Raw genomic sequence first — 24,174 nt, 5'->3', positions numbered from 1 at the left:
CCCCCCTAGCCACCCTGAGCCACCCAAGTATGACCCAAACACCAAAAGTAAGATTCTGAAAAACAATGAAGACTCGTACTCTCACAAAACCACATTGGCGCCGCTAGAGTCCAGGGAACACGACTAGCTGGTGAAAGCAGCAGTTGGCGCTTGGGATCAGATATATGGCTTATTTCGTGAGGACCACAGTCTTCTCAATAAAAAGGATTTCATTTCCGGGTATACAGTGCTGCACTGGATAGCCAAGCATGGAGACCACCGGGCTCTCAACACCCTTTGCTATGGGGTGAATAAGAGTGGGCTGACACTAGATGTGAACGTCAAGTCCAGCTGTGGGTACACCGCTCTGCATCTCGCAACTATACACGGACACAAGAGTATTATCAGGCTGTTGGTTCACACGTACAAAGCCGATGTTAACCTGAGGGACACCAGTGGAAAGAAACCCTGGCACTACCTGGACAGGAGAGAGTTCAGGGGAGATCTGGGTATTCTGCTTGGTGCTCCCTGTAGTAAAAATACAGCCACTGCAGCCTATCAGTCGGCATCAAAGAATCAAGACCTTTCTTTTTCCCTGTCTGTAAAGAGAATTACTCCTTTTGCAGCTTTTCTCAGACCCCAGCATCTATGGAAAGGGGCCCAATTCTGAGTAATATTAGAGGGACTTATCTACTGGAATGATTGTAAATCTGCTTCATACTGTGTGTATAATAGAAACTGTGGCTAATCGCATACTTTTCAGTTGATCTTTGATGGAGCTAAACTTGTCATGCATGGACAGAATATCTACAGCTATGCTTTCATAGTTGTCTTTTTCCCTTATCATGCTTGCGATCATGATGTACTATACAATAGTATGGAACAGGTAGAGCAACCTGACTCGAAAGATCACTGTCTCACAGAACTTTCTGGAACAGGGACCATTAATGTAGTGCCTGAGGAGTTTTCCTACAGAAGCAGTGCTTTTACTGTAGCGCACAGGAGGTTGGAGACAGTTGGAACTCATGTTGGCTAAGAAAGATTTTAAAAAGGCAAGGAAAATGTAAAAAAATAATATGCCTTTTGAAGCTAATGTTCTCACTTGAACATTTTCCTGCTCATTTACAGAACAAAAACCCTGGTACAAAGCTTTGACAAATCTGGGCCTGCATGTACTTTATTAGGGAAGCTTAAGGAAGCTTTGTACATGTAGAAGAGCTAAACACTGTCGTCCCCCCCGAAGCAGAGCTAATCTGTTCGATTTGCATTGTAGTGTGTGTGTACAATATGTACAGTGTCACTGTTCTGAATCATCCCTGATGCACTTTGTCTAAATTTAAACCAGGAGCATTCTATGCCACTTCTACTATGACCAGTTCATCCAAGGACATCTCCATCTGACCACCTCTGATTTCAACCAGACTAATTTCAGTCACACTGTGTGTATATTAGGTATGTTGCCCATAGGTAAAACTTTATGGCCTGATTGTCTACTATGGGTAAATTGGCACTGTAATGCATTTACTTTTGGAGGGGGTGATTTGCCTGTGATTTGCCTATAGGGTAAGATATAGGCCCAATTCAACATTCCTGTTGATATACAGATGCATTTTAACCAACTCAAACTTTGAGCAAAAGTTTAGGCACAGGGAACACATGAAATAAAAAACAAAAAAACAAAAATTATTCAATACAATATTTAGCGTAGACATCCTATAATTGCTCCTTAGCCCCTGAAGTACTATGGGCTGGTTTATTCTCTTCCTCAACGTGTGTTTACAGGTGCACTGACAGGTTCACAGGCATGAGGAATTCTTTACTTTTTACCTGTATTATTCCCAAAGAGAAAAAACAACCTGCCAATGAGCCTGTAAAGACATGCCAAGGTAGAGATTACGCATGCCAATTAATCTGAATCATAGCTGCAGTTATGACGCAAGTAAGAATGCTAAATATATTGCTTCTAATTTAAATCGTTGAATGTACAGAAAACAATGTACGTTTCATGGTTCCAACTTCTTTAGAACTGTGTGCTTTGCGGCCAGAGGTCAGGTGGGAACTGATTGGTAAAATAAATGTAAGTAAGCGCTAAATATATAACTAGGAATCTATTGTTTAAGATGTAATACTGCTCCTGTTTGGCTGAGTAGGTGTTACAGGCTGAGGTAAAAGTATAAAAAATATATATATATGCCTTCACCAGCCATTATAACCCCAAAGAGGAATTACCTTTTCTATTTGTTATAGTTTTCAAAGTATTTACAGTTATGGAAGTATTAATCTAAGTAGTGTATAAATAAAAAAACAGAAATGAACTGATACCTGTTGCAAAGGTAGTACAAGTATAGCAACTTGCTATGTACTGATGAAGTAGGTAACATACTGTATCGAGCAAGCTTAGTGTTTTTGGTGTTCAATGCTGAAACAATTCCAATAAGTGTCACTGTAGCGTTCAGTGAAGACAGCAAACTGGAATGACCTTGTCGGTAACTCGTTTTCTTTTTTGTTTTTTTCTTTTAAATCAACTACACTCTCCCAGCTATGTGAATGTGAGTTTGTGTGTACATGATTTATGTTGGTTGCTGTGTTGAGCTGATAATATGATTACTGAATTAGAATAATAGACTCATACTTTTTATAGAAATATGCACAAAGGCACAAGTCGGTAAAGGAAGGATAGGTGACTCTGGCCTTCCAGACCATGCATTTTTCTAAGCACGTTCTTAAATGTTTATTTGAATCAAGGAAGCCTCCAGCCAGGTCCCCAAGCAGGTGTGTATCTCCTGATACCTGTTAAACCTGACTTGGACTGAGTTGCCCTGCAAGTGAGATGTTTAGTGTATCGATTGGGTTTCTACAGTGTGTGATGGCTCATTGATGTTAGAGGGCAAATATTTTGCTCCTGTACTTGGGGTTCCAGGACGTTCTCTCATGACAGATCTGGGTTGAATTTTGTAAAGCGCATGTGGGTGTCAATAGGGCAATGATGTTCTTTACTGGAGTACTGTGATCTAGTTTTAATTACAATGCTTTTAACTTTCAATGCTGTGCAGTGTTTGATCTCATAAAATGCAGCTACCCGTACCTAAAACCTGTAACCAAGCAACGGAACAATAGAATTTCAAGTTTTGTAAAGATTCCTGTTAGTGGTTGTATGTCAGACCGGTCTGTGGACTGGAATCGGCAGATTCCTCACCAGCACAAAGCCCACAGCTTTGAATACATATAAATGTAATACTGACAATATCACTTTGGTTTTCTTTGTATTTGTGTCAAACTAGCTTGAAATACACAAAATATGAATAAAAAAATAAAAGGTGAGTGATTTGTGTGTTTGGCCATAGTTTTGCATACTGTAGGCTTTCAAATCCTGGCTTGGTGGTACTGCAGCATGTAAGTTAGGCCTGCCCCCTGCTGGCCAGTAGGAATACATGCTAGACTGCAGGACGACACAGCGGGTATCAGTCAGGGGATTGAACAATTTACAAAAATTCTTGAAGACTAGTCTGCTGTTTACAGCAGTGTGTAGGAACAGCACAGACCCTGCCCTGGAGAGAAAATCCTCTTGGGAGGTGAGCGGGTGCTTTATACATCCTGCCTGAGGATGGTAACTCGTATGGAATGTGCAATGGAAAGAGGTATATGTAACTTTTCTTTCAGAGGCTGGTCTTCCCTATGCAATGCTGGAAGTTTCCCATTTGCAGAAGCTTTAATAAATATCAGGCAATGAATCTGATGGCATAGTGACAATTTTTTTTTGTCAGAACCAGCTTACATTGCTATACATAAATGACATATTTTGATGCTCCACACACCCACACATTGGAAATGGTTCATGTTGATTTCACAGCACGAAAAAGCATTGGACATACACCACTGGGTCCCAGCATGCATTCTATTAAAACCACAGACTGTGTCCTTTTTTTTGGTGTTTTGTTTAGACTTGTTTGTTCTTACAAAGCAATGGTGTGACCCATTTGATTATTTATGCACGTAATCATTTTGATTAGAGAAAGGAACGGCGGTGTACAAATACCGTACCAAAGCTGTATTTTGCATGTAATGTTAGTTTGACAAGGTTGGTCTTAACAGAGACACATAGAAAAGAAATTCAATTTAATTCATGTAGATCACATCCTGACCCCATCCTACCAGGTGACATTGGTGAGTTGAGAATGTTCTCCACAAGATGGCACTGTCGTCCTATATTAAAGATATTGTCAAGGAGTTTTAACCCTGTAATGTGTGGATAGTATATGCTTATATTCCCTTAGCACAGGTTAGTAAGAGTATCAGAAGCTGGGGGTTTATCAAATAAATCTGTCTGCTTGTATTCCAGACTTACAATGTGTAAAAATAGTACAGGTGGTCTATACAAGAGCCTTACATAGTTCTTAAATAAAGCACACACAGCTAGCAAAATAATGCCAGTAAATCAGATTTAACATGTGCTACCATCACTTTGTACGTCTCACATTTTCCTACACGGAAGATGGAAAAAATTAATTCATTTTACTACCGGTATTTTAATAACAGGAATTCGTGAAGAACAATTGACCAAAGTCACAAAAAGGACTGCATAGTCAGTGAGTCATAGAAAAACAGGGATCGGTTACTTAAAAGGAAATCCTGGATTCAGAATGTTGCTTTTTTTTTTTTTTTTTTTTTAAGATTGCAACCTATCGAGACAAACATAGATAAATATATATATTTTTATTTGCCTCCTCCTAGCAAGGAGAATGATGTCTTCTGAATGTCTGCCATTTTGAATTTCTTTAGAAATGTTTGTGTACTAAAAAGTCTAAACATTGCACACAATAATGTCACATCGCATTAGAGACGACTGACTTGCACCATGTACTGAGCATTCATTGTCACACAGTAATAGTCATGTAATTGTCTGTTTAATGCGAGTACGAACGTTCTGAGGGACATTTAAAAAGACCAGCTGTACAGAAGGACTATCGGTCCATAGGCCTACTATACCATTACACAACACATGACACAACACAGAAAGAATGTTGATAACCACACACCTTTTTAATGCCTGTATATGCAAAGTAGTTTACATGATGCAAAAATAGGGAATTTATGTGAATGAATGTGTTCCTCGGTATTAGAATAGATCATTATTATCTACTGAAATCTAGAACGGGATGGTGATTCGAAACCAGTGTTAAAACAAATGAAACAGTAAAGTGCGGTTTACTGAGCCCACATTGGGAAGTAGAGCAGATTTGCACAGTACTGCAGAACAGCTGATTCACATGCAGTCAGAAGCTGTAGGTGAAACTTCAGTGTAAAGCTAATGTAAAAGAAAACCATTATGAAAAAGAGTCTAAACATACCTGAGTGCACAGGGGAATAACATGCACTGATTCAAATAAACTTTATGAATGCGCAAACCATGTCCAGAACTAAATGAACAGAAACAACGACACAGTGTAAATTAGGAATTTGCTTCAAGCTTCATTGTCTCCCCCCCCCCCCCCCATTTACAATGGTATATTTGCACAGTAGTTGACATTTTTTTACATGTTTTTTCTGTACCCTAACTTTACCACACTTCCCTGTGTTTTGCCACATTTTCACTGTGCTTGAGTGTTTTGCTTTTGTCACGGTGAACTTGGAGAAGGGTTTAAAGTTCTGTAGAGCTTTTCTGGATGGAGTGTATTAGGTTTCTTGTAAGACTGCCTGAAATATATATTTATTATTATTACTTCAGCATTTAAAAAAGGTGCAGTGCCAAAGATGTGCAAGTAAATATCACTGTTATCATTATAACAATACAGTCCAGTCTGTTCATCAAACACATTATTAACTATTCTATACCTTGATACAGAATGATTTATGACGAACCAAACAAAAAAAAAAAAAAAAAAAGAAATGTTTTGCCTATTCTGTATACATGAAAGGAAACATGGCGCCAGTGCAGCTGACATGTGTTGGGAGAATGAATTGTTCCCATCAATTGGTCCAATTCTGGATATTTAACTCTTGTAACATTATTTTACTGTCTGCATTCTATCTCTGCTGACATTATAAAGATGATATCAGGAACAATATGCATATTCACAATGTTACAGCTGTTGAAGTCCTAGAATATTATATTGGTGCATTTTGAAAGCTTTCTCTGAACATCTTTAAAGGGTTATAAGAAGGTTTCATATTAAATGCTGTTCTGGCTCCCTTTTCCAGATCTCCCAATTCTTGCTTTTACAGCTGAAACAAACTGGACTGTATTTCAGTTAGTACAGAATGAAAATGTTGCCAAACACACACAGCTCCTTCATAAGGAATGTATCCTTTAATATTGACTGTACACAACACTTTCAGAGTGTTCACATTCAGAGTAGTAAGAAGGAAACAGAAAGCAGTCCACCCTTGTATTACAAAACTTCATTAGATCCGACAGTATGACTATCTTTAGATTTCTCATAGTCTTTTTTCTTTTACAAAGTACAAAATTACATTTATTTTCTACAAAGTAGAATTGAGAAAGGTTAGCATATATACAGTAACTTACATTTAAAAAATGTTTTATAAATAGTTATCACAATGGTCTTCCACTATGGGTTTGAAAAAGTCCAGAATTATGGAAGCTAAAAGTGTCTTCTTCAAAGTAACTGGTAGAACAAAATACCATTTACATTGCTTCAGAGGATACCTATTTTTCTTCAAGTTTTCAAGCGGCAAACATTAAGGAAGGTCCAGGAAACGTGAATGTAATTTTTCTTCACAATTTAAAAAGTTATATATTTCCCTCCCCTCGATTCTATTAGGGTTTTAAGCTGGGTCTGGCACGACTCATTCCTGCCTTGCAGTTTTCAGTTTGAAATCTATCTCTGCTGTAGCTGAGCAGATTGGAGAACCAATGTGTATTAATTTACACCTCTGTATCTTCTCTGCTTTTAAAAGAGAGGAGGGGGACCTTGATCATGTATTGGCAAATTAGAAGAATTCAACCGCATCGACTTGGCTGGGGTCTTTAAAGCGAGGTGATGAGTGGAGGGGGTAGACTGGTGGACGAGGTTCTCCTGCTGCAGGCCGGGGACGAGGCGGTGGGCGTCCCCACCTTGGGCACCAAGCCTGGCGGCAGGCTGGCCATCAGACACTCGAGCTGCTCCTCCCCCAGCTTGACCTTGTCGTCAAGCTTGCGCTGCTCGATGATGAGGGCAGACTTCATCTTGGCGAAGTGCTGGTAGTCCTGCAGCTGCTCGCTGCTCAGGTAGTGCCCCAGGATTTCCAGCACCGTCCGTTCCCGCCGGTCCAGGTTCTCCTTCAGCTCCCGCGCGTCCTCGTGCTGGCCCCACAGCAGCTTCTGCTTCTCCTTCAGCGAGGTCTGAAAAGCACAGGCAGGACAGTGAACATGCGAACGCACCCATCGTTCCAGAAAGGGAACGAAGCTAAGGAGACAAATGTTTCGGCCTTTTTCAAATACATGTGATTAGTCAACATCCAAGACATTCATTGAGAAATTGTTTCAGTACACTATCAATCCTACCTGTGAGGGTTTCGGTAGAGAGAGTAGATATGTTTGGTTTGAAAGTGGATACTTTACAGGACCTGTAAGAAGGTCTAGCATTTTAATGCTGGTTTTTAGGTCAGGCTTTTGATTTACTGAGAAAAACTCAATAAAAAAATAAGAAAGTCAAGTAAAAAAACATTTAATCTATTGCCTGCATCAGTGTACTTAAGAAAAAAAGGAAGAAAGGTTCACACTTTATCTTTACGGGCCTTTTTTTGTTTATAAACTTTTTTGATAAAACCTGTTCACTTTGCCCCCCTATTTAAAATGAGGTGGCTCACTGTCTCGACAAGCAGTCTGTATAGCCTGGGCCAGAGAGAATTCAGGGGCTGCGTACCCGCTCGTCAAGGCTGGCCTCCTCGTCCAAATTGCTCAGGGCGTTTTCCACTCGTGCCAGGCGCCCCGACAGGGACAGCAGCAGGTTGACGATCTTGTCCAGGTCCCCGATGAACATCTTGTACTTGTCAAACTCGTTGGGTTTGCACAGCCCCTTGATGAGGGCCTCCACCTCCTCTCCTAGGGAGTTGTTCTGCTTCACGTCAGCCAGCAGGCTCTCCTTCGCACTGTGCAGCGCCTCCAGCTTGTGGGTGATGCTGTTCACCAGCTCCAACTATCAAAGAGGGAAACAAAACCATTACTTAACTAGAACATACAGCAATGTGAGTAAATGATAATGTTGATAATGCTTCTTCAATTAAGTGATATTAAATAAGCCTGCCTTATTAGTGCCGTGCAGTTGAAAATAGGGCTCCATACCTGGAGAAATTATTACTATGATCATTGTACAATCAATTATTGCTGATGGAACCAAGTTGATGTTTTACAATGATTGTTTGGACTTGATGGAATCAGTATCTGGCTTCAAAATCTCTCTGACAAGACCGCTAAGCACACAAGGATTCCCAGTTATCTGAACCGATATATAAAATTGATGAATTTATTGTGGCTGTTAGTTATGTTTTAATTGTGCTGTCCTTCTTGCGTATGGAAATGTAACTTACTAAAAACCAAGAGTCTGAACAGCAATGCAGTAAGATTCCACAAGGAGGCCCTATAATCATTCCAAAAGCTTTCATTAGAAAATACAGTATTGCATGAGCTTGTTAGATGGAGATGTAAAGGATGATTGCAAAATGCAGACAAGGGGAGAGGAGTGACGCCATTTCATCATACAGTACCTTCTTCTCATTAACATCACTCTGTGCCTCCTCCTCATCCAGGTCTGTCTCCAGGGTCTTCATTTTATTCAGTAGCTCTGCTTTGGGGCTGGATGTGCTGTAGTGCGTTGAGCAGGTCAGTAAGGTTGCAGCTCCTTCCTTGTCTTCTCTCCTGAACACAATGAAAACACAAGGTAAGCAACGTGATTTATCTCTCCTGAACACAATGAAAACACAAGGTAAGCAACGTGATTTATCTCTCCTGAACACAATGAAAACACAAGGTAAACAACGTGATTTATCTCTCCTGAACACAATGAAAACACAAGGTAAACAACATGATTTATCTCTCCTGAACACAATGAAAACACAAGGTAAACAACGTGATTTATCTCTCCTGAACACAATGAAAACACAAGGTAAACAACATGATTTATCTCTCCTGAACACAATGAAAACACAAGGTAAACAATATGATTTGTCTCTCCTGAACACAATGAAAACACAAGGTAAACAACGTGATTTGTCTCTCCTGAACACAATGAAAACACAAGGTAAACAACGTGATTTGTCTCTCCTGAACACAATGAAAACACAAGGTAAACAACGTGATTTGTCTCTCCTGAACACAATGAAAACACAAGGTAAACAATGTGATTTGTCTCTCCTGAACACAATGAAAACACAAGGTAAACAACGTGATTTGTCTCTCCTGAACACAATGAAAACACAAGGTAAACAACGTGATTTGTCTCTTCTGAACACAATGAAAACACAAGGTAAACAATGTGATTTGTCTCTCCTGAACACAATGAAAACACAAGGTAAACAACGTGATTTGTCTCTCCTGAACACAATGAAAACACAAGGTAAACAATGTGATTTGTCTCTCCTGAACACAATGAAAACACAAGGTAAACAACGTGATTTGTCTCTCCTGAACACAATGAAAACACAAGGTAAACAATGTGATTTGCTTTTTGCTTCAGAAACTTATTTTTGAAACTCAGTAGAATTACAACAAAATCTAGGTTTAGTTATTTAAAGACTACTACTCCACTCCATATCGATTGTTCAAATGTATCATTGCTATTAAAACACTCAAATTACTTTATTTAATGAATACAATAAAAACTAAAATACAAATTATTCAAAACATCAATATCTTCAAAAATATGAACTGTACTGCTATTACTCTTAAATGTGTTTTGTACACAGCTTACCAGTTCACACACACAGAGTAAAACATGGTTTTAAAGCCAGGGTTGTTACAGACTGCAGTACGTTTTTGGAAACACAACAGTGTTCCAAAACCAATAAAAACATTTAACAGACCTCCCATGTACCTGCATGGACCTCTCAGAACTACATTTCCCTTGCTCACTGGTAAATCAGTCTCAGTTAAATATGTGAGCAAGAGGATGATGGGAAATGTAGTTCTGAGAGGTCCGTACGGGTACATGGGAAGCCATCTTGAGGCAGAGAATGCTATTTAAAAGTTTAAAAAAGTGGTCAATATGTAAAAAAAATGAATAAAACAATACAGACACCTTATGTAAACAGTCCTTATGTACCCTTTAATTACAGACACCTGATCTTTTTATGTGTAAAATATGGCTAATTAAGATCATATAAAAACTCTAAAGAATCAGACTGCTTTGTCTTATGACCTTTTCACATATGGTTCATTTTCACATTTGGTGCACTCAACTTTGAGGTATATTGTGAAATATGCACATCAAACTGGGTTCTCATCAGGACGTGTAACAAATCCACCCAACACAATTACAGTAATTGTTTCTCGTTCATGTATAAAGTACATTTTCCTTATGTTTTGATTAGAAACAGACCACTATGTGAAATGTCTTCCTGTACTGCAGCTAAAAGTGAGTTCAAAACCATCTGTGTATCCTAAACACTCTACTTTAATGTACGTACTGTAGGAGTAAAAAGGTTGGTTGACTTACTTGTCCTCCTGTGAAGAGGCTCTGCTAGTCAGTCTCTTCTTGTTCCTCTGCAGTTGGTTCTGCTTCAGCACGATGTTGGCTTTGGGGAAGATCCCCTCCATCAGGTCCATGGTGGTCTTCAGTTTGGAGCTGGGATCCAGGATGCAAGCTAGAGACGTGTCCTTGGTGATGATCTCCTTGGCCAGTTCCTCAGACTTAATGTCCTCTGCAGACTTCTCTTGCTCCTTCAGGCAGGGGTGGTCTGCCTCCAGAGCCTCAAGGTGACCTTCAGAACAGCCCAGAGCCTCCTCCCTTTCCCAGGGCTCGTCCACACTCAGACTTCCATCGTTCTCCAGCGCTATGGGCGATCCTTTGTGTGTTGACGAGGCAAGGCCCTGGTTTGGTGTGCTGGACGAGAATGAGCTTTCAGGTAGGATATGTGTCGAGGACAATCTTCTCTCTTCCCCCGCAGATGACGACCTGGCCTGGCTTGCCACGTTTTCAGAAAAGCTTTTCCTGCTGAACAGGGAAAGAAAAAACTTAATTTATGCAAACAGAAAAAAAAAGTTTTAAATTTGCATTTTGACCTCTGAGCTAAGATTAGGATTGTCACCTCCTTTTCAACAAGCTTTTCTGTTTTTTCAATCCTGCAGCTTGTGTTTCACTTTTTGTTCAAAGTGGCACTAGATTTTCAACTTGGGAACTGATAATAACATATTGTAACAATATAATAAGTAAGACTGAATATAACAACTCAGCAAGATAACTCAACAGAACAACAACAGAAACCCAAAGCCAGTCTACTGTCCCTGTGGACCAACAGAAACCCTCCCCACAAAGACACCTTGCACTATAATTCAGAACCCTTTGGCCTTGCTAACCACATACATTACTTGTATGTAGTGTATGTGGCCGTAACTGCTTATATGTAAAGCACATAAGAAACTGTCTTACAATGATAGTGAATGCTAGGTCATAATATAACCATTACCTTTTTGTAGGCTGTGGTTCAGGAACAGAGTGGAAAACATCACATGCTTGATCATGGGTGAATGCTAGCAGTACAGGTGGGGGAGGGAAGTCATCTGTATTGTCCAGCACCGCATGGAGCTCCAGTGGAGGTGGTGGAGGTGGCACGGGGTCTGAAATGAACACCTCATCATCGTCCTGAAGGGAGTAGGAGGAGGATGAGGACAGGAGCCGTGAAATCCGCAGGGACCAGAGAGTGTCTCGCTGCTGGGTGGAGGGACTGGGGCTTGCAGTCAGGGTCTCTGTCTCAGAGGAAGAGCTGTACTGGTCTGTGGCATCGATGGGTCTTTGGAGCTCGTCTCTGGGGAAGGATAGACTGTCTTCTTCGCTGAATGAGTTCACCCACTTTATCTTGGGAGGTGGAGGTCTCTGAGGGCGCCTGGCTTTCCTCTGCTGGTCTTCCAGGATTTCTTCTGAAGCATTGTTCTCAGGGGAGCTCTGTCTCCTCAAGCTGGCCTGGACTGTGTTTGTTGTGCTGTCGTTGCTGCTGCTGATTAGCCCAGTACCTGGGTTTGGCGCTGTGCCCTGCATTTTAGTTAGAGCTTGGCTGTGGATGTGACCCAGGGGGATTGGTGGCTTTGTGCGCTCTACTGATTCTGACCTTGAACTGTGGTGAGGAGTCTGCACAGTGACAGGGGCTGGCGATGCCAGGCTTGAAGTGCTACTGGGTCTCTGGGAGTCTGTTTGCCTGTGTCTCTCCTTCCACACAGACGTGCTGCTCAGAAGCTGGGGGTTGTGCTCGACCCCATAGCTGGTGGCAGGGTGAGATGATGAAACTAACCTTTGGATAATTTCTCTGTCTTCGTTCTCTGGACGTCTGGAGAAAAAAAAAAAATCAGGAAAAGTTCCTTCTAGAATGGCATTTATAAAGTATAGTAATGAACTAACGAAGAAATGTACACAGAATAAATCATTTTCGGCTGAAACACTAGATGGCTATTGATACCAGGTGAAGTCTTATTAGGGATAGAGGCAAACAGCCTAGTAAATGTGATATGAACTCATTGGAAATGCAGTGATATCACAATAGAGCAATGCAGGTATAGTGGTGCTAGGTGACTAAGAAACTGTCTACAAATGAAGGGGTCTGTATACATGCAATGACATAGATGCACGCCATTGAACCTGTGCAAGACAGACAAAAAAATATATTGTGTTACCATGAGCACAACCTTTGTACTCTGATTTGTATCTGCTAATCCCTCACAAGGAAGTGAAGTACTAATATCATTGCACAAAATGCAAATTCTGAAAATGTAAAGTTAATCAATCCAAGAACACAGCAGGCTATGGGTTGTATCTAATTGTTTGAAATCTAACCAGTGCACCCAACTGTGATCACAACAAACAAATCCCCTGATCATGGTGTCCGGCTGCCTCAAGGACAAAACTAGGGTCAGGATTGAAAGATTAAGGAGGAAGCCTTTTAACTACAAAGGAATGTCCCCCATTGATATTGTTTATATTCAGCATTGTGAATCATTTCTAGAAATATGTAATGAGTCAGCAATCTTTAGAAAAAAAAAAAAAAAAAAACACCAAAAAACTCATACTTGTTTCTCAAGTCTGAGATTCTTCAGATAATTGCTTGAGGCAAGTTTCTTTTGATCAGAGATCTTAACTTCAACTATAACTCCACTTTAATTATGCTGAATGATACTGTGTTATAAATTACCCTCACCACTATCATTAATTGAAAGTTTCTGACTAGGATAATGCAATGCAATTCAAGTTCACCCTTCAGGAATGAAAACTATTTAAGATAAACAAGCAAAATGATTGAGAACAAAAATGGACTAAGGGACTTCACAGACTTCATCTTTCACTTTAAAAAACAAAGGAGCCAAAAATGAACCACAAAAACTCTCAAAATATCAAGGAATAGATAGGATGTAAATGTATATGAATATAGACAGTACAGTAACCTCTGTGTATAGGAACACTACCTAAAGGAACACTTCGCCTAAGAGAACACCCTTGTGGTGAAACAGATTTTTCCCATTGTAAATGCTTTGCTTAAGAGAACACCTTTTTGGCACTGCTAGTGATTCGTTCACAACTGATACAGTACTGTTTTATCACCTGATAACTAGTCATCATCAAACTTAAATTCAAATGGTTTATTCAAAAATCTTTTCAAATGTGACTTGTCATTGCGAGAGTGTCTTGAGGCACACGGATTGGTTTATTCACTCTTTCCAGAACCCCTGTCATATCATTGCCTCGTTTTGTATTCTGATTTCCACGAGTGGACCTCATCGCTACAAAATGACATGTAAACAAATGGCGAAAGCGCCACTGTTTCTCTTGCTACAAAAAGCGGGAAATTGTTCGAGCTCCCGAAAAAAAACTTGAAACAGACACAAGTCGCAGAGCAATTTGGAGTTTTCCGTTCTGGTGACTTGCTTCACCATTCTGTAAAATAATTTTGTGCATGTCTTGACTATTTTTCTTGTACCGGTATTCCTAGTTCGCTGTGTTAATTTAATTTATTAACGCTAGTTTGTCTGTACACTTTATTATTATAGTTTATTAACATACGCTTGCCTCTTGCTTTTCTCTTACCTATTCTGTTAATTTCATATGTTGATGCATGTGCGTCATGACAAATAATACATATTTATTTATTTATTGATTTATTGTGTCTGGTGGTCAGCTCTGTCTTAGAGAACACTTCGGCTAAGAGAGAACTTTGCTTGCTTCCTGAGGGGCGTTCTCTTAGACGACTGTATTGTGAATTGAACAGTTTATAGATATATGTATCAAACATTATTTAATTAATAATAAAACTGAAAACAGGACATGAATAGCACCCATAATGTATTTTCCAAAAGTTCTGACTGCCTCTTGTCTTCTTTATTTCCTTCTCTTCCTATGTGAATGAGTGTGAAAGATAAATAGGCATGATGTTTTTTTTTTTTTTTTTTTTTTTTTTAAACAGTTGAATCTGGTCAGGTGAGACTTCAAGGAAGACTAATGAAGAATTTCAAGTATGCAGGGAAAGTCTCTTAGGTTCTATTTTTAACAGCTGGTACACATAGCCTTGGGGTAAGGAGATACAAGTTTAACATTACAGAAGTAATCATTAAACATCTCACAAGACAATCGGGTACCAAACTGTACCGTCCACACCTCTGTTGATGAACACTAAAGAAATGTAGTTTTTCATTTGCTTGTGTTTTTTTTTTACCCAGATTACGACTTTGTTTCTTAAAAGAAAAGTTAGATTGTTATGTACAACCCTTGTTTATGAAATACTATTGTAGAAAGTGGCACAGGAGGACATACTGTACAATCTGAATACACTGGATGCTGATTTAACTACATCCCTAACTTATTTTAACTAGTTTATGCACAATGTGCTTGCATAGCAATCACATCTCTTGACAGTGCCAAGCTTCACAGGACACCTGCCAATTCCCCTTCTCCCAGAACTGTGATATTCTAAGGGGAAAAAGAACAGCTGCCTACATCTTCCATGACATTTCCGGGATAAGTACCCTTCTCTCCTGTTTCCCACAGTAGAAATCTAGAGGGACGTCAGCATTAGAATATCTGAAGTGAATCTGAAGCATTTTGTATTTTTTGTTTTAAAATGACTGTGCATCCTGATTATTTCACTTAAAAAAAAAAAAAAAAAAAAAAAAAAAAAAAACATAAGATAACAAAGAAGCAATGTTTTAGGTAATTAGGTAACACAAAATTGATCAAATGTGTGACTGTAGAATGAATGAATGTTAAAAAAATAAACCTGTATGAGTTCCTCGCTGTCAAGCAGCCCAGTATTTTCTTAAAAAACAAAATCAAAACAAAAAAAGAAAAACTTTTAGTTTACTGTGATATTAATGATGTTTCTTACCTACTGTACCTGAAAGTGGAGTCTACATTTTTTAAATATTTAATTACACAAACAAAACCCAATTCCCCTCTCACACCAGCTCCCAGAGGTACATACTAGCCAAGGCAGAATGAGAGGTCACACTGTACTGTACAATTAAACACAGTGAGCCCTTGTTTTGTTAGCAGGGATTCACGGTTGTTTGTTCCAGCTTCAAAATACAAGCGTGCTTGCATACCTGTTTCCACTGCCAGCTGAAGAAAGCGGATCTTTCACTGAGCCACCAAACAGCTTGTTTACTCCCATGGCAAAGTCCTAGAAAACAGGAGGGCAAGGTTCAGTAGGGGTAGAAATAACGAATGAAGTCAAATGTATAAAAAAAAACAGCCAGTTGCCAATCAGACAATGATGACTAAAGGCTGAAAGCGGTCACGTTTTTGATAGTGACACAGTTCTTTTCTGGTCTTATACTGCCTCATGTTATTTTATTTTATGTATGGTTTTTGCTGTAAATGAATCTCTAGAACAGTAAAATATATTTTACCTTGTTGTATAACTGCACTATATGCTGCAATTATTTGTGGTATTTTACTGTAAACAAGTACCTATAGCCATCTGTAGTGTGTACTGAACTACAGTTTTTATTTCTAATACCATAGTATCTTATTGTAGGGGGAAACATGAGATCTGAAGAAACTATGATTACTAAATATATTTGTACTTTTATTCTATTTATGAATTTAAACAGAAAAAATGGTACAGTAGCCTCCAGCATGGTCTCTTTCCATATAGTAGCACTTCAGTGAAACAATATGTATTACAATGTAGGTTTCAGGTTCTGTGAATTCAATTCTTACATTTGCACTGTAGAGAGCTTACAAACAAATATTAGCAGAGGTGAGAATTAATTAATGATTCAAATGTTCAATTCCTTTTTCCTACTCTATAAGCCCAGGGTTTTGAAGACCAAAAAGCTAACCATTCGCCTGCTCACTGAGATGAATCACAGGCGGCTATCACAATCATTTCCTCTATATCTGTCATCAGCTTCTAAAGACAACAATCACGTCTCCGCTCCTTCTTTTTCACTCCCCCTCAGAGATCAGCAAGCCCTTTATCAATCCGCAATCTCTGATCAAGACATTTTGGAAAACAACCCAATGCTTGTTAATGGCTACTGCACAGGAAAAGCAATATGGACTTCCTCCATTGCTGTCTGTGTGTCTTTAGTTCACTCAGCCCAGCGGCAGGCTCTTGTAAATGAAGCATACTTCCCCACTTATTTCAGAAATTGGACGGCAAAAGGGAGGTTTTGACCAAAATAGGATAAAAGAACATTAGTGGCTCTTCATTGAAAAATATGACATAACTGAGAGAGCACCCAGTAAAGGACCAGGGGAGAAGTTTTTGCATTTTATAATGCCACTGTCATGTTTAATATGTTTGCACACCGATAACGTTTACTTCTTGATTACTATTGCTTGTACGTCACATGCTCAGGTTTTTAACAATTCACCTGCCCGCATACTGCAGGCTACTAACTATACACAGTGATTGTCAAAAAGAATATAAGCAACGCTGACAGTTTACTCTTGGTGAGGAGCGGGCACATAACGTTTATGAGCCCAGTAACAGCAACAATGCAATTTAAACACACATGTCCATGAACTCAGGCTCTGTTTGATTTCTGTATATCTGACTGGCTACATCAATCAGTGTTTACTTTTCATGCCAATTAATCCTTTCTCACTATTAAACTAGGACGCAGTATAAGGTTTGATTTCTTTATTTTATTTTTCAATCCTTCAGTTGAGCCTATGGACTGTATTTTTTAACTGAAAAAATTCTGGTATGGAAAATATTTCCACAGCTGGCCTCAATGTTCCCATCAACATTTGGTACAAGCATTTTTCTTTGTGAAGTTCAAACTTTCTTTCTAATAAATAACTACTGCATTAAGTGTCTTATATGGTAACAGGCAGACAGGGCTGGGCTATCAACTATAATTAGGGCTTCTGTTTTTCGGTTTTTATTAATTAGATTTTTCGGTGCGTATTTTTAGCTATTTTCGAGACACCCCATAACTTTTTTTTTTATGGGGGTCTTTTACTTTTTATATACTGTAAGAAATTATTGTTTTCGGTTACTTTTCAAAATACTTGGGCGTTTATTTCTGTCACAATATATATATAGTAACTGCATCTTATTTCCTTTGCTGTCTTCCTCAATGAAATCCTTATGGTCACGGGCACATTTCAGACAAAGAAATTATCAATGATGTATACAGTAGCGCTATACTGCAGGACATACCTGACTTAGCTTCTCAGCTGAAGGAGATGATCTGCAACGTACGTGGATGGCAACAGTCTGGTTCTCTGAGCGCTCCAGTAGGTCTTCGGCAGAGGCACACTTCCCTGAATTGCTAGCCGGGGACCCCCTCTTGAAAGGCTGCTTCTGTGTCTGGTGTGTGTAGTGGGACAGTCTAGGGTGTCTGCTGGGGTCCTGCGGTGTGGAGACTGCTGTGCTCAGCTCCATTTCTGAGCTGTAGTATCCCTGCTGCCACTTGCCATTGTGGTGACTGGACACAGAGCTACTGCAAGAAGAGTGTCTCGACTGGTTCCCAACCAAGTCAGAACAGCCCAGGAGGCCAGGGGGCAAGGTGGAAGAGACTCTACCTGTTTCTGGTTGCTTGTTGGTGGGCTGCAGTCGGTAATAGCTCTGGTCCTGCAGAGAGCTCAAGCTGGAGGCTGATGACAGGCTTTGGGAGGAGTCGGAGTTTATAGATTGAAGGTAGGAGCTCTGGGGGTGCTCCCTGCCAGATGGTCGTCGTCCCATCTTGCGCTTGATGTAGTCGGCCAGCGCGCTCTGCTGCAGCTGCTTTAGCTCAGGCCGGGACAGGCTGGCTGCAGTAGAGGTGGAGTGTGTTCTGCCTTCTCTCTCAAAGATTCTCCTGCGGTCTGCCACGCTCGCCTCTGGGAAAAGCAACTGATGGATGCTCTTCCTTTGTGTGGGGAAAGGCAAGGAGTCACTGTCCGACACCCCTACCTCGTTCATCTTCTCAGGCTCTGAATAAGATCTTTTTTTCTGCTCTGCTGTGAGTCGTTTACGTCCCCCGATGCGAGGAATCTGGTGCGCTACTGGGGGGACGCTGGGGAGTTCTGGTGCTAGACTGCTGCTGTCCTCCTCAGGAGTGATGATGTGCCTTTCCTTGGGGGCGTGAGGTGACACCACACTAGTCCTGGGAGTGCTGCTCACAGTCTGATTGGAGGTAGTTCTGTCCACAGACCTGTGCTTGTTTAGCTGGGACGGGCTGATTTCCAAGTCTTTGCGTCTGAAGGAGGTTGCTCTGAGAACCTTGGACTGGGCGTCTTTGATGCTGTTCCTGTAGGCCCTGTTGAATGTCTTGTCGTGGTGGGGGGCTGAAAAGTCATCCCTCCACTTGTTCTCCTTGCATTCATCCTCACTGCTCAGCTGCAAAGTGCTCTTGCTCCTGTGTAGCTGGGTCATCATACTCTGTGGCTCATTCTGAATATGCAGGGAATAGTACTCGCTCTTCCTTCGCTGATGGGCTGACACTGTCTGTTGCTGCTGCTGCCTCAGCTCTTCTGATCCACTTGTGCTCTTCACTTCCCTAACGTAATTCTGTGGGGAAGCATGCTGCCTAATTGTGCTTGGCCCCTCTGGGAAGTTCAACCTGCTGCGAATGTCATCAATGCTGGTGTATGAGCTCCTCCCACTTGAAGACTGGCTTAGCCGTCTGTAGACGAAGCTGGGGTTGTAGCCGCTGCTGCCCATGCTCTGTATTCGCTGATTCTCCTGTGCGAGCTGCTCTATCTTGCTGACCTTCTCTAGCACTGAGCAGCGCTGTTTGGCTGCTTCGTTCTTCCCATTCTGAGAGCTTTGGGTGCTATTGGTGCTGTACTGGCTTCTGGTGCAGTCTGGGCTCAAGGGAAGCTGTTTTTGATGGGAAGGGTCCTCATACTTGTGTTGTGGCTGTGCCTGCTGCCACACAGATGACACGCTGTGGTGTCCTTTGAGGTCGCTCCAATGCTCAGAGGCAGTCTCTTTAAACTCTCTGTATGACTCCTGAAGTTGGATTTCGCTGTAGGTTTCCCAGGATTGCTGTGGTTCTTCAAAGCCTGCTTGAGATAAAGAAACATTCTCCTGGTTATTTTTCCATACCTGATTACTACCCGACTGTATACCTGTGCTTTCCTCTTCCCCCTTTTTCCATTGATGCTTGTCTAAATTTGCCTGATCTTCTGTGCACTGTAGATATTCCTGCCTTTCCCCTCTATGTTGAACTGGGGGTTGCTGAGGAGTGCTGTACATGTCACTAGTGCCCTCTCTGGCATTTGGGGGTGTGGTGTAACTGTAGCTCCTGTCCTCTTGGTTTTGTGCTTGGGAGCCCGTGTACAAGTCTTCAGCAGCTGTAAAGTGAGACTTATAAAGTCCACATTTGGCTTGTGAAACATCATACTTGCTGTCTGTCTGCTGCACGGGCTTTGTCTGATAAAAAGCAGATGGCATTGTGGTGTTGTTTTGGTATCCATTCTCTGCTATTACTCCTCCCCCTGTCACACTGGTGTTTCGGTCTGTCTGGGTGCCATAAGCACTCTCTTTCGCTAGTGCTGGGTAAAGCATGGTGTTAGCACTGGGACAGCTGGATGGGACCTGTGCATAGTGGGGCTCTGGCTGCGGCACTGGGTAGACCCCTGTGGGGAGCATTGGTTTCCCCGGCTGAGGTGCCTGAGTGAAGCTTTGTTTGGGTTTGATGGTGGGGCTGCTTTCAGGGCTCTTCTCCACCACAGTGTGCAAATGGCCTTCTGCAGAAAATGAGGACTTCCCTGAAGAGATGGAGCTGCCATAGTGGGGCCACCCTCCCTTCTGTGAGGTCCGGGCAGACCTGGACTGCTCCAGACTGGACCAGGAGTTTGGTCTCTCATGGTTCCTGATGGCAACGTAGCTGTCTCTGCGCATGGGTGGCGCCGGGGGCCCCTTTGTGCTGTCACCTTCGTTCATGTTGTGGGGGTGCCCCCAAACGGGACCAATGCTGTTCCTGTTGACTCCATGGTTGCTGCTGCTGCTGTTGTTATTGGCATATGCACGGCCTCCCCTGGGGTCAGCCTGGATCTTACCCTCACTGTTGCGCACCAGCAAGGAAGAGCTGACCTCGCGTTCCTCAGAGATGCCCCGCTGGGGGTCATAGACCGTCCTGACATACCTGATATCGGCCTGCTTCATGCCTTCAGGTCCCCTCTGGGAGTGCATGTTCTCCATGGAGCAGGAGCGCTCTTTGGAGAAGGATGGGGCTGGGTACTCTGGAATGCTGGAGCTGGTCGAGAAGGAGCTGTAGGCAGAGTCTCTCTTGCTGTGGAGGTGGGAGAGTTGGTCAATGCTGTTGGTGGACTTCGCCGGGGAGAGCTGGTGGCAGCTGAAAGCGGGGTTGCCATTGTCAAGGCTCTCCATGCTCCCCCGAGAGCTGTACTGGTCCGGACTCTTCCTTAAGTACCCATGGTCATAGCCAGAGAGGTTGCTGGTGGAGGAGCTGGAGGGAGAAGGAAGATAAACAGGGTTAGTTCATTAGTAACAGAACAAAGAACACATTCCCTTTTAATTAATGCACTTCCAACAGAACACATTACATTATTTCCATCTCACTGCTAAGATGTTTTTTTATTTTCTTCATCTAATAATACATAATTATAGAAAAGCAATAAATTTTGCTCACAACTTTAAACTACTTTGCCATATTATAGTGATAACACCCTTATAAATATATCTTCAGCATTGCCGAAACTGCCAGCTTGATTTAGGAAAAGTAAAGAAAGGGTATTGATGATGCAGGGGAAACATGTGACATCATCACCCCAGCAACATGATTGGATGTTGAACTCCCAATGGCTAGAGTGTGTGCTTGTGTGTTAATGTGTCATGGCATCAATGCCATTTATTATGGCGCAAAGGAAAGAGCTCCTACAGTATGTGTTAAAGTACTGTGTACTAATTATATACAAACATCTCCTCTGTTGAAATGAAAAGAGCTACTGGTGAAGAGCAGGATTCTTTACCTTTTGATTTGCAAAGATTGGTTACACAGCTCAATTACTCTTGCGTCAGCTGACATTAAAGAAATGAACACTGAAAGGAATTACAAATGCAGGAATGTAGCAGTGGGAACTTGAACATGTCATAAATGCCCCCAAACAGATAAACAGTCCCCCCTACATGAGTGACTAGCACCGGTCCTAGACCACGTAACATCTCAGGCGTTTGTTTGCAGTGTGAAAACTAAACAGAAGAGGTACAAAGGGCAGCTGACATTTAAATTGTATTGTTTAGCATGATGTCATGGGCTCCACCAACACATTCATTCGTATAGTGTTACTCTGACAACCACCAAAGTTTTGACAATAGCTGACTAAACAAAATGACTAAACTTACTTTAGTTCAACATTGTTCTGGTACATTCCAAAGTCTGGCATAAACCATGATAATAACAATAATCTAAGTGAGGGTTCAACTTCATACATAAGTCCATTATATTATGTATATGCTGATAGTTTATGACTGGTTTATGTTGGTTAGGTGCAAAAACATTCCCTGGCACTGGTCGCAAAAAGGCTGAACCAAAACTTCTATGTATGATGTAATAACAGCTGTGTGGCAATGTATTTCTGTGTTGTTTGTTGCGTGTGGTGTGTTAATGTTGGTGCTTATGTATAAAGTGCACAGATTAAAATATGGGTTATAAAGTGTATATAAAGTGTAATTTGTATTTAGGCACAAGGATTGCACAAATCACTTCAAGTGCAAAGTATAGGGTATTGATATGAGAGCATGGGAGTGCACAGATTAGTTCACATGCTGGGATTCAAGTGAAATATTAATTGGTAATTGTATACATAAGCACGAAGCACTCACTTGGGGCTGTGTGTTCGAGAGTGGAGAACGGGTGAGAGAGGGGAGAAATTATAAAACAATCAATTGCTACAAGTGCTGGAAGCACCAGCACCGTACTTGGTTTGTGTAGCATTCATCCACCCTGTTTGTTAGTCAACCAGTCCTCTCCAAGCGAGGGAGAGCCATACCAGTCCCCTGCAAGTGTGGGAGAGCCGCATCAGTCCCCTGCAAGTGAGGGAGAGCCACACCAGTCCCCTGCAAGTGAGAGAGAGCCACACCAGTCCCCTGCAATAGAGGGAGAGCCGCACCAGTCCCGTATAACAGGGGAAGACTACCTGCTGCTCCCACCTTCGTCGCCATGGAGATTACACGCTGCTCCCACCTTCGTCACCAGGAGACTACACACTGCTCTCACCTTTGTGGCCAGGAGACCACACACTGCTCCCACCTTCGTCGCCAGGAGACCACACGCTGCTCCCACCTTTGTCGCCAGAAGACCACACGCTGCTCCCACCTCCACCGTTTCCAACACCAGGAGCAGAACAGCAGAAGCTTCCTCTGCCTCCACCCCCTCCACCAGCAGGAGCAGAGCAGCAGGAGCTGTCTCTGCCTCCACCACCTTCACCGGCAGGAGCAGAGCAGCAGGAGCTGCCTCTGCCTCCACCCCCTCCACCAGCAGGAGCAGAGCAGCAGGAGCTGCCTCTGCCTCCACCCCCTCCACCAGCAGGAGCAGAGCAGCAGGAGCTGCCTCTGCCTCCACCACCTTCACCGGCAGGAGCAGAGCAGCAGGAGCTGCCTCTGCCTCCGCCACCACCAGAAGTAGAGCAGCAGCAGCTGCCTCTGCCACCACCATCTCCACTGCCAAGAGCAGAACAGCAGGAGCTGCCTCTGCCTCTGCCTCTTCCTCTACCTCCACCACCTTCACTGGCAGGAGCAGAGCAGCAGAAGCTGCCTCTGCCTGGAGCAGAGCAGCAGGAGCTGCCTCTACCTCCACCACCAGAAGCAGAGCAGCAGGAGCTTCCTCTACCTCCACCACCTCCACCAGCTGAGGGTGAATACCTGCTGGTTGCGCCTCCACCGCTGTGGGAGGACTGCTTGCCGCTCCCACCTCCACTACCTGAGGGAGAGGAGCTGCAGCAGAGTTTGCTACCGCCTGGGGATGCCTTCACATCACCGCCCGGGGATTCCTTCACAAGCCAAGGTGTCAGTGAGTACAGTTTCCTACACCATCAAAAGGCATTTGGAAACTGGAGGAAACTCTGACAGGAAGAGATCTGGCAGACCCAAAGCCACAACAGAATCAGAAGACAAGTTTCTGAGAGTCAATAGCTTGCGTGATAGGCAGCTCACAGGACAGCTTAACACTGGTCGAAGTAAGCAAGACTTCGAGCTGCAGGTTTGACAGGTCGATTGGCACTAAGAAAGGCATTGCTAAGGTGGCAAAATAAGAAAAAGAGGCTTGCTTGGGCCATGAAGCACCGCCAGTGGACTACCGAAGACTGGAAGAAGGTCTTATGGACCAATGAATCAAAATTTGAAATGTTCGGTTCTTCACGCAGGGTTTTTGTACGCCATCAAGTAGGCGAAAGGATGTTTCCTCGGTGTGTGACACCAACTGTCAAACATGGAGGAGGAAGCGTGATGGTCTGGGGCTCTTTTGCTGGATCCAGAGTCGGCGACTTGCACAGAGTGAGTGGCATCTTGAACTAAAACAAGACGGTAGGCTTCAAATCATGGAATGGCCAGCAAGGTCTCCAGACTTAAACCCCATCGAGCTGGTTTGGGATGAACCGG

The 24,174-nt window shown here is 42.3% G+C and overlaps 1 protein-coding gene across 10 annotated transcripts in view; it reads right to left on the bottom strand.

Annotated features, from left to right (window-relative positions):
- Window positions 1–4,998: 4,998 nt before the first annotated feature.
- Window positions 4,999–24,174, bottom strand: part of LOC121316288 (protein Shroom3-like) — a 118,790-nt gene continuing 99,614 nt past the window's right edge. For 8 of the 10 annotated variants that reach the window (XM_041251273.1, XM_041251301.1, XM_041251291.1 and 5 more), the window contains 7 exons: window positions 17,788–21,025; window positions 15,716–15,792; window positions 11,602–12,456; window positions 10,632–11,129; window positions 8,686–8,836; window positions 7,845–8,117; window positions 4,999–7,321 (listed from right to left, as the gene is read on the bottom strand). In XM_041251273.1, coding sequence (XP_041107207.1) covers window positions 6,968–7,321; window positions 7,845–8,117; window positions 8,686–8,836; window positions 10,632–11,129; window positions 11,602–12,456; window positions 15,716–15,792; window positions 17,788–21,025 — 5,446 coding nt within the window. In that variant the 3' untranslated portion in view covers window positions 4,999–6,967. Of the gene's footprint in view, window positions 7,322–7,788; window positions 8,118–8,685; window positions 8,837–10,631; window positions 11,130–11,601; window positions 12,457–15,715; window positions 15,793–17,787; window positions 21,026–24,174 lie in introns of all 10 variants that reach the window. The other 2 variants (XM_041251282.1, XM_041251347.1) reach the window with 2 other exon arrangements.

Source organism: Polyodon spathula, chromosome 1 (genome assembly GCF_017654505.1).
Source record: "Polyodon spathula isolate WHYD16114869_AA chromosome 1, ASM1765450v1, whole genome shotgun sequence".
Classification (NCBI taxonomy): Eukaryota; Metazoa; Chordata; class Actinopteri; order Acipenseriformes; family Polyodontidae; genus Polyodon; species Polyodon spathula.
The sequence above is the reverse complement of the archived record's forward strand: the minus strand, read 5'-3'. Positions and strand labels throughout refer to the sequence as shown.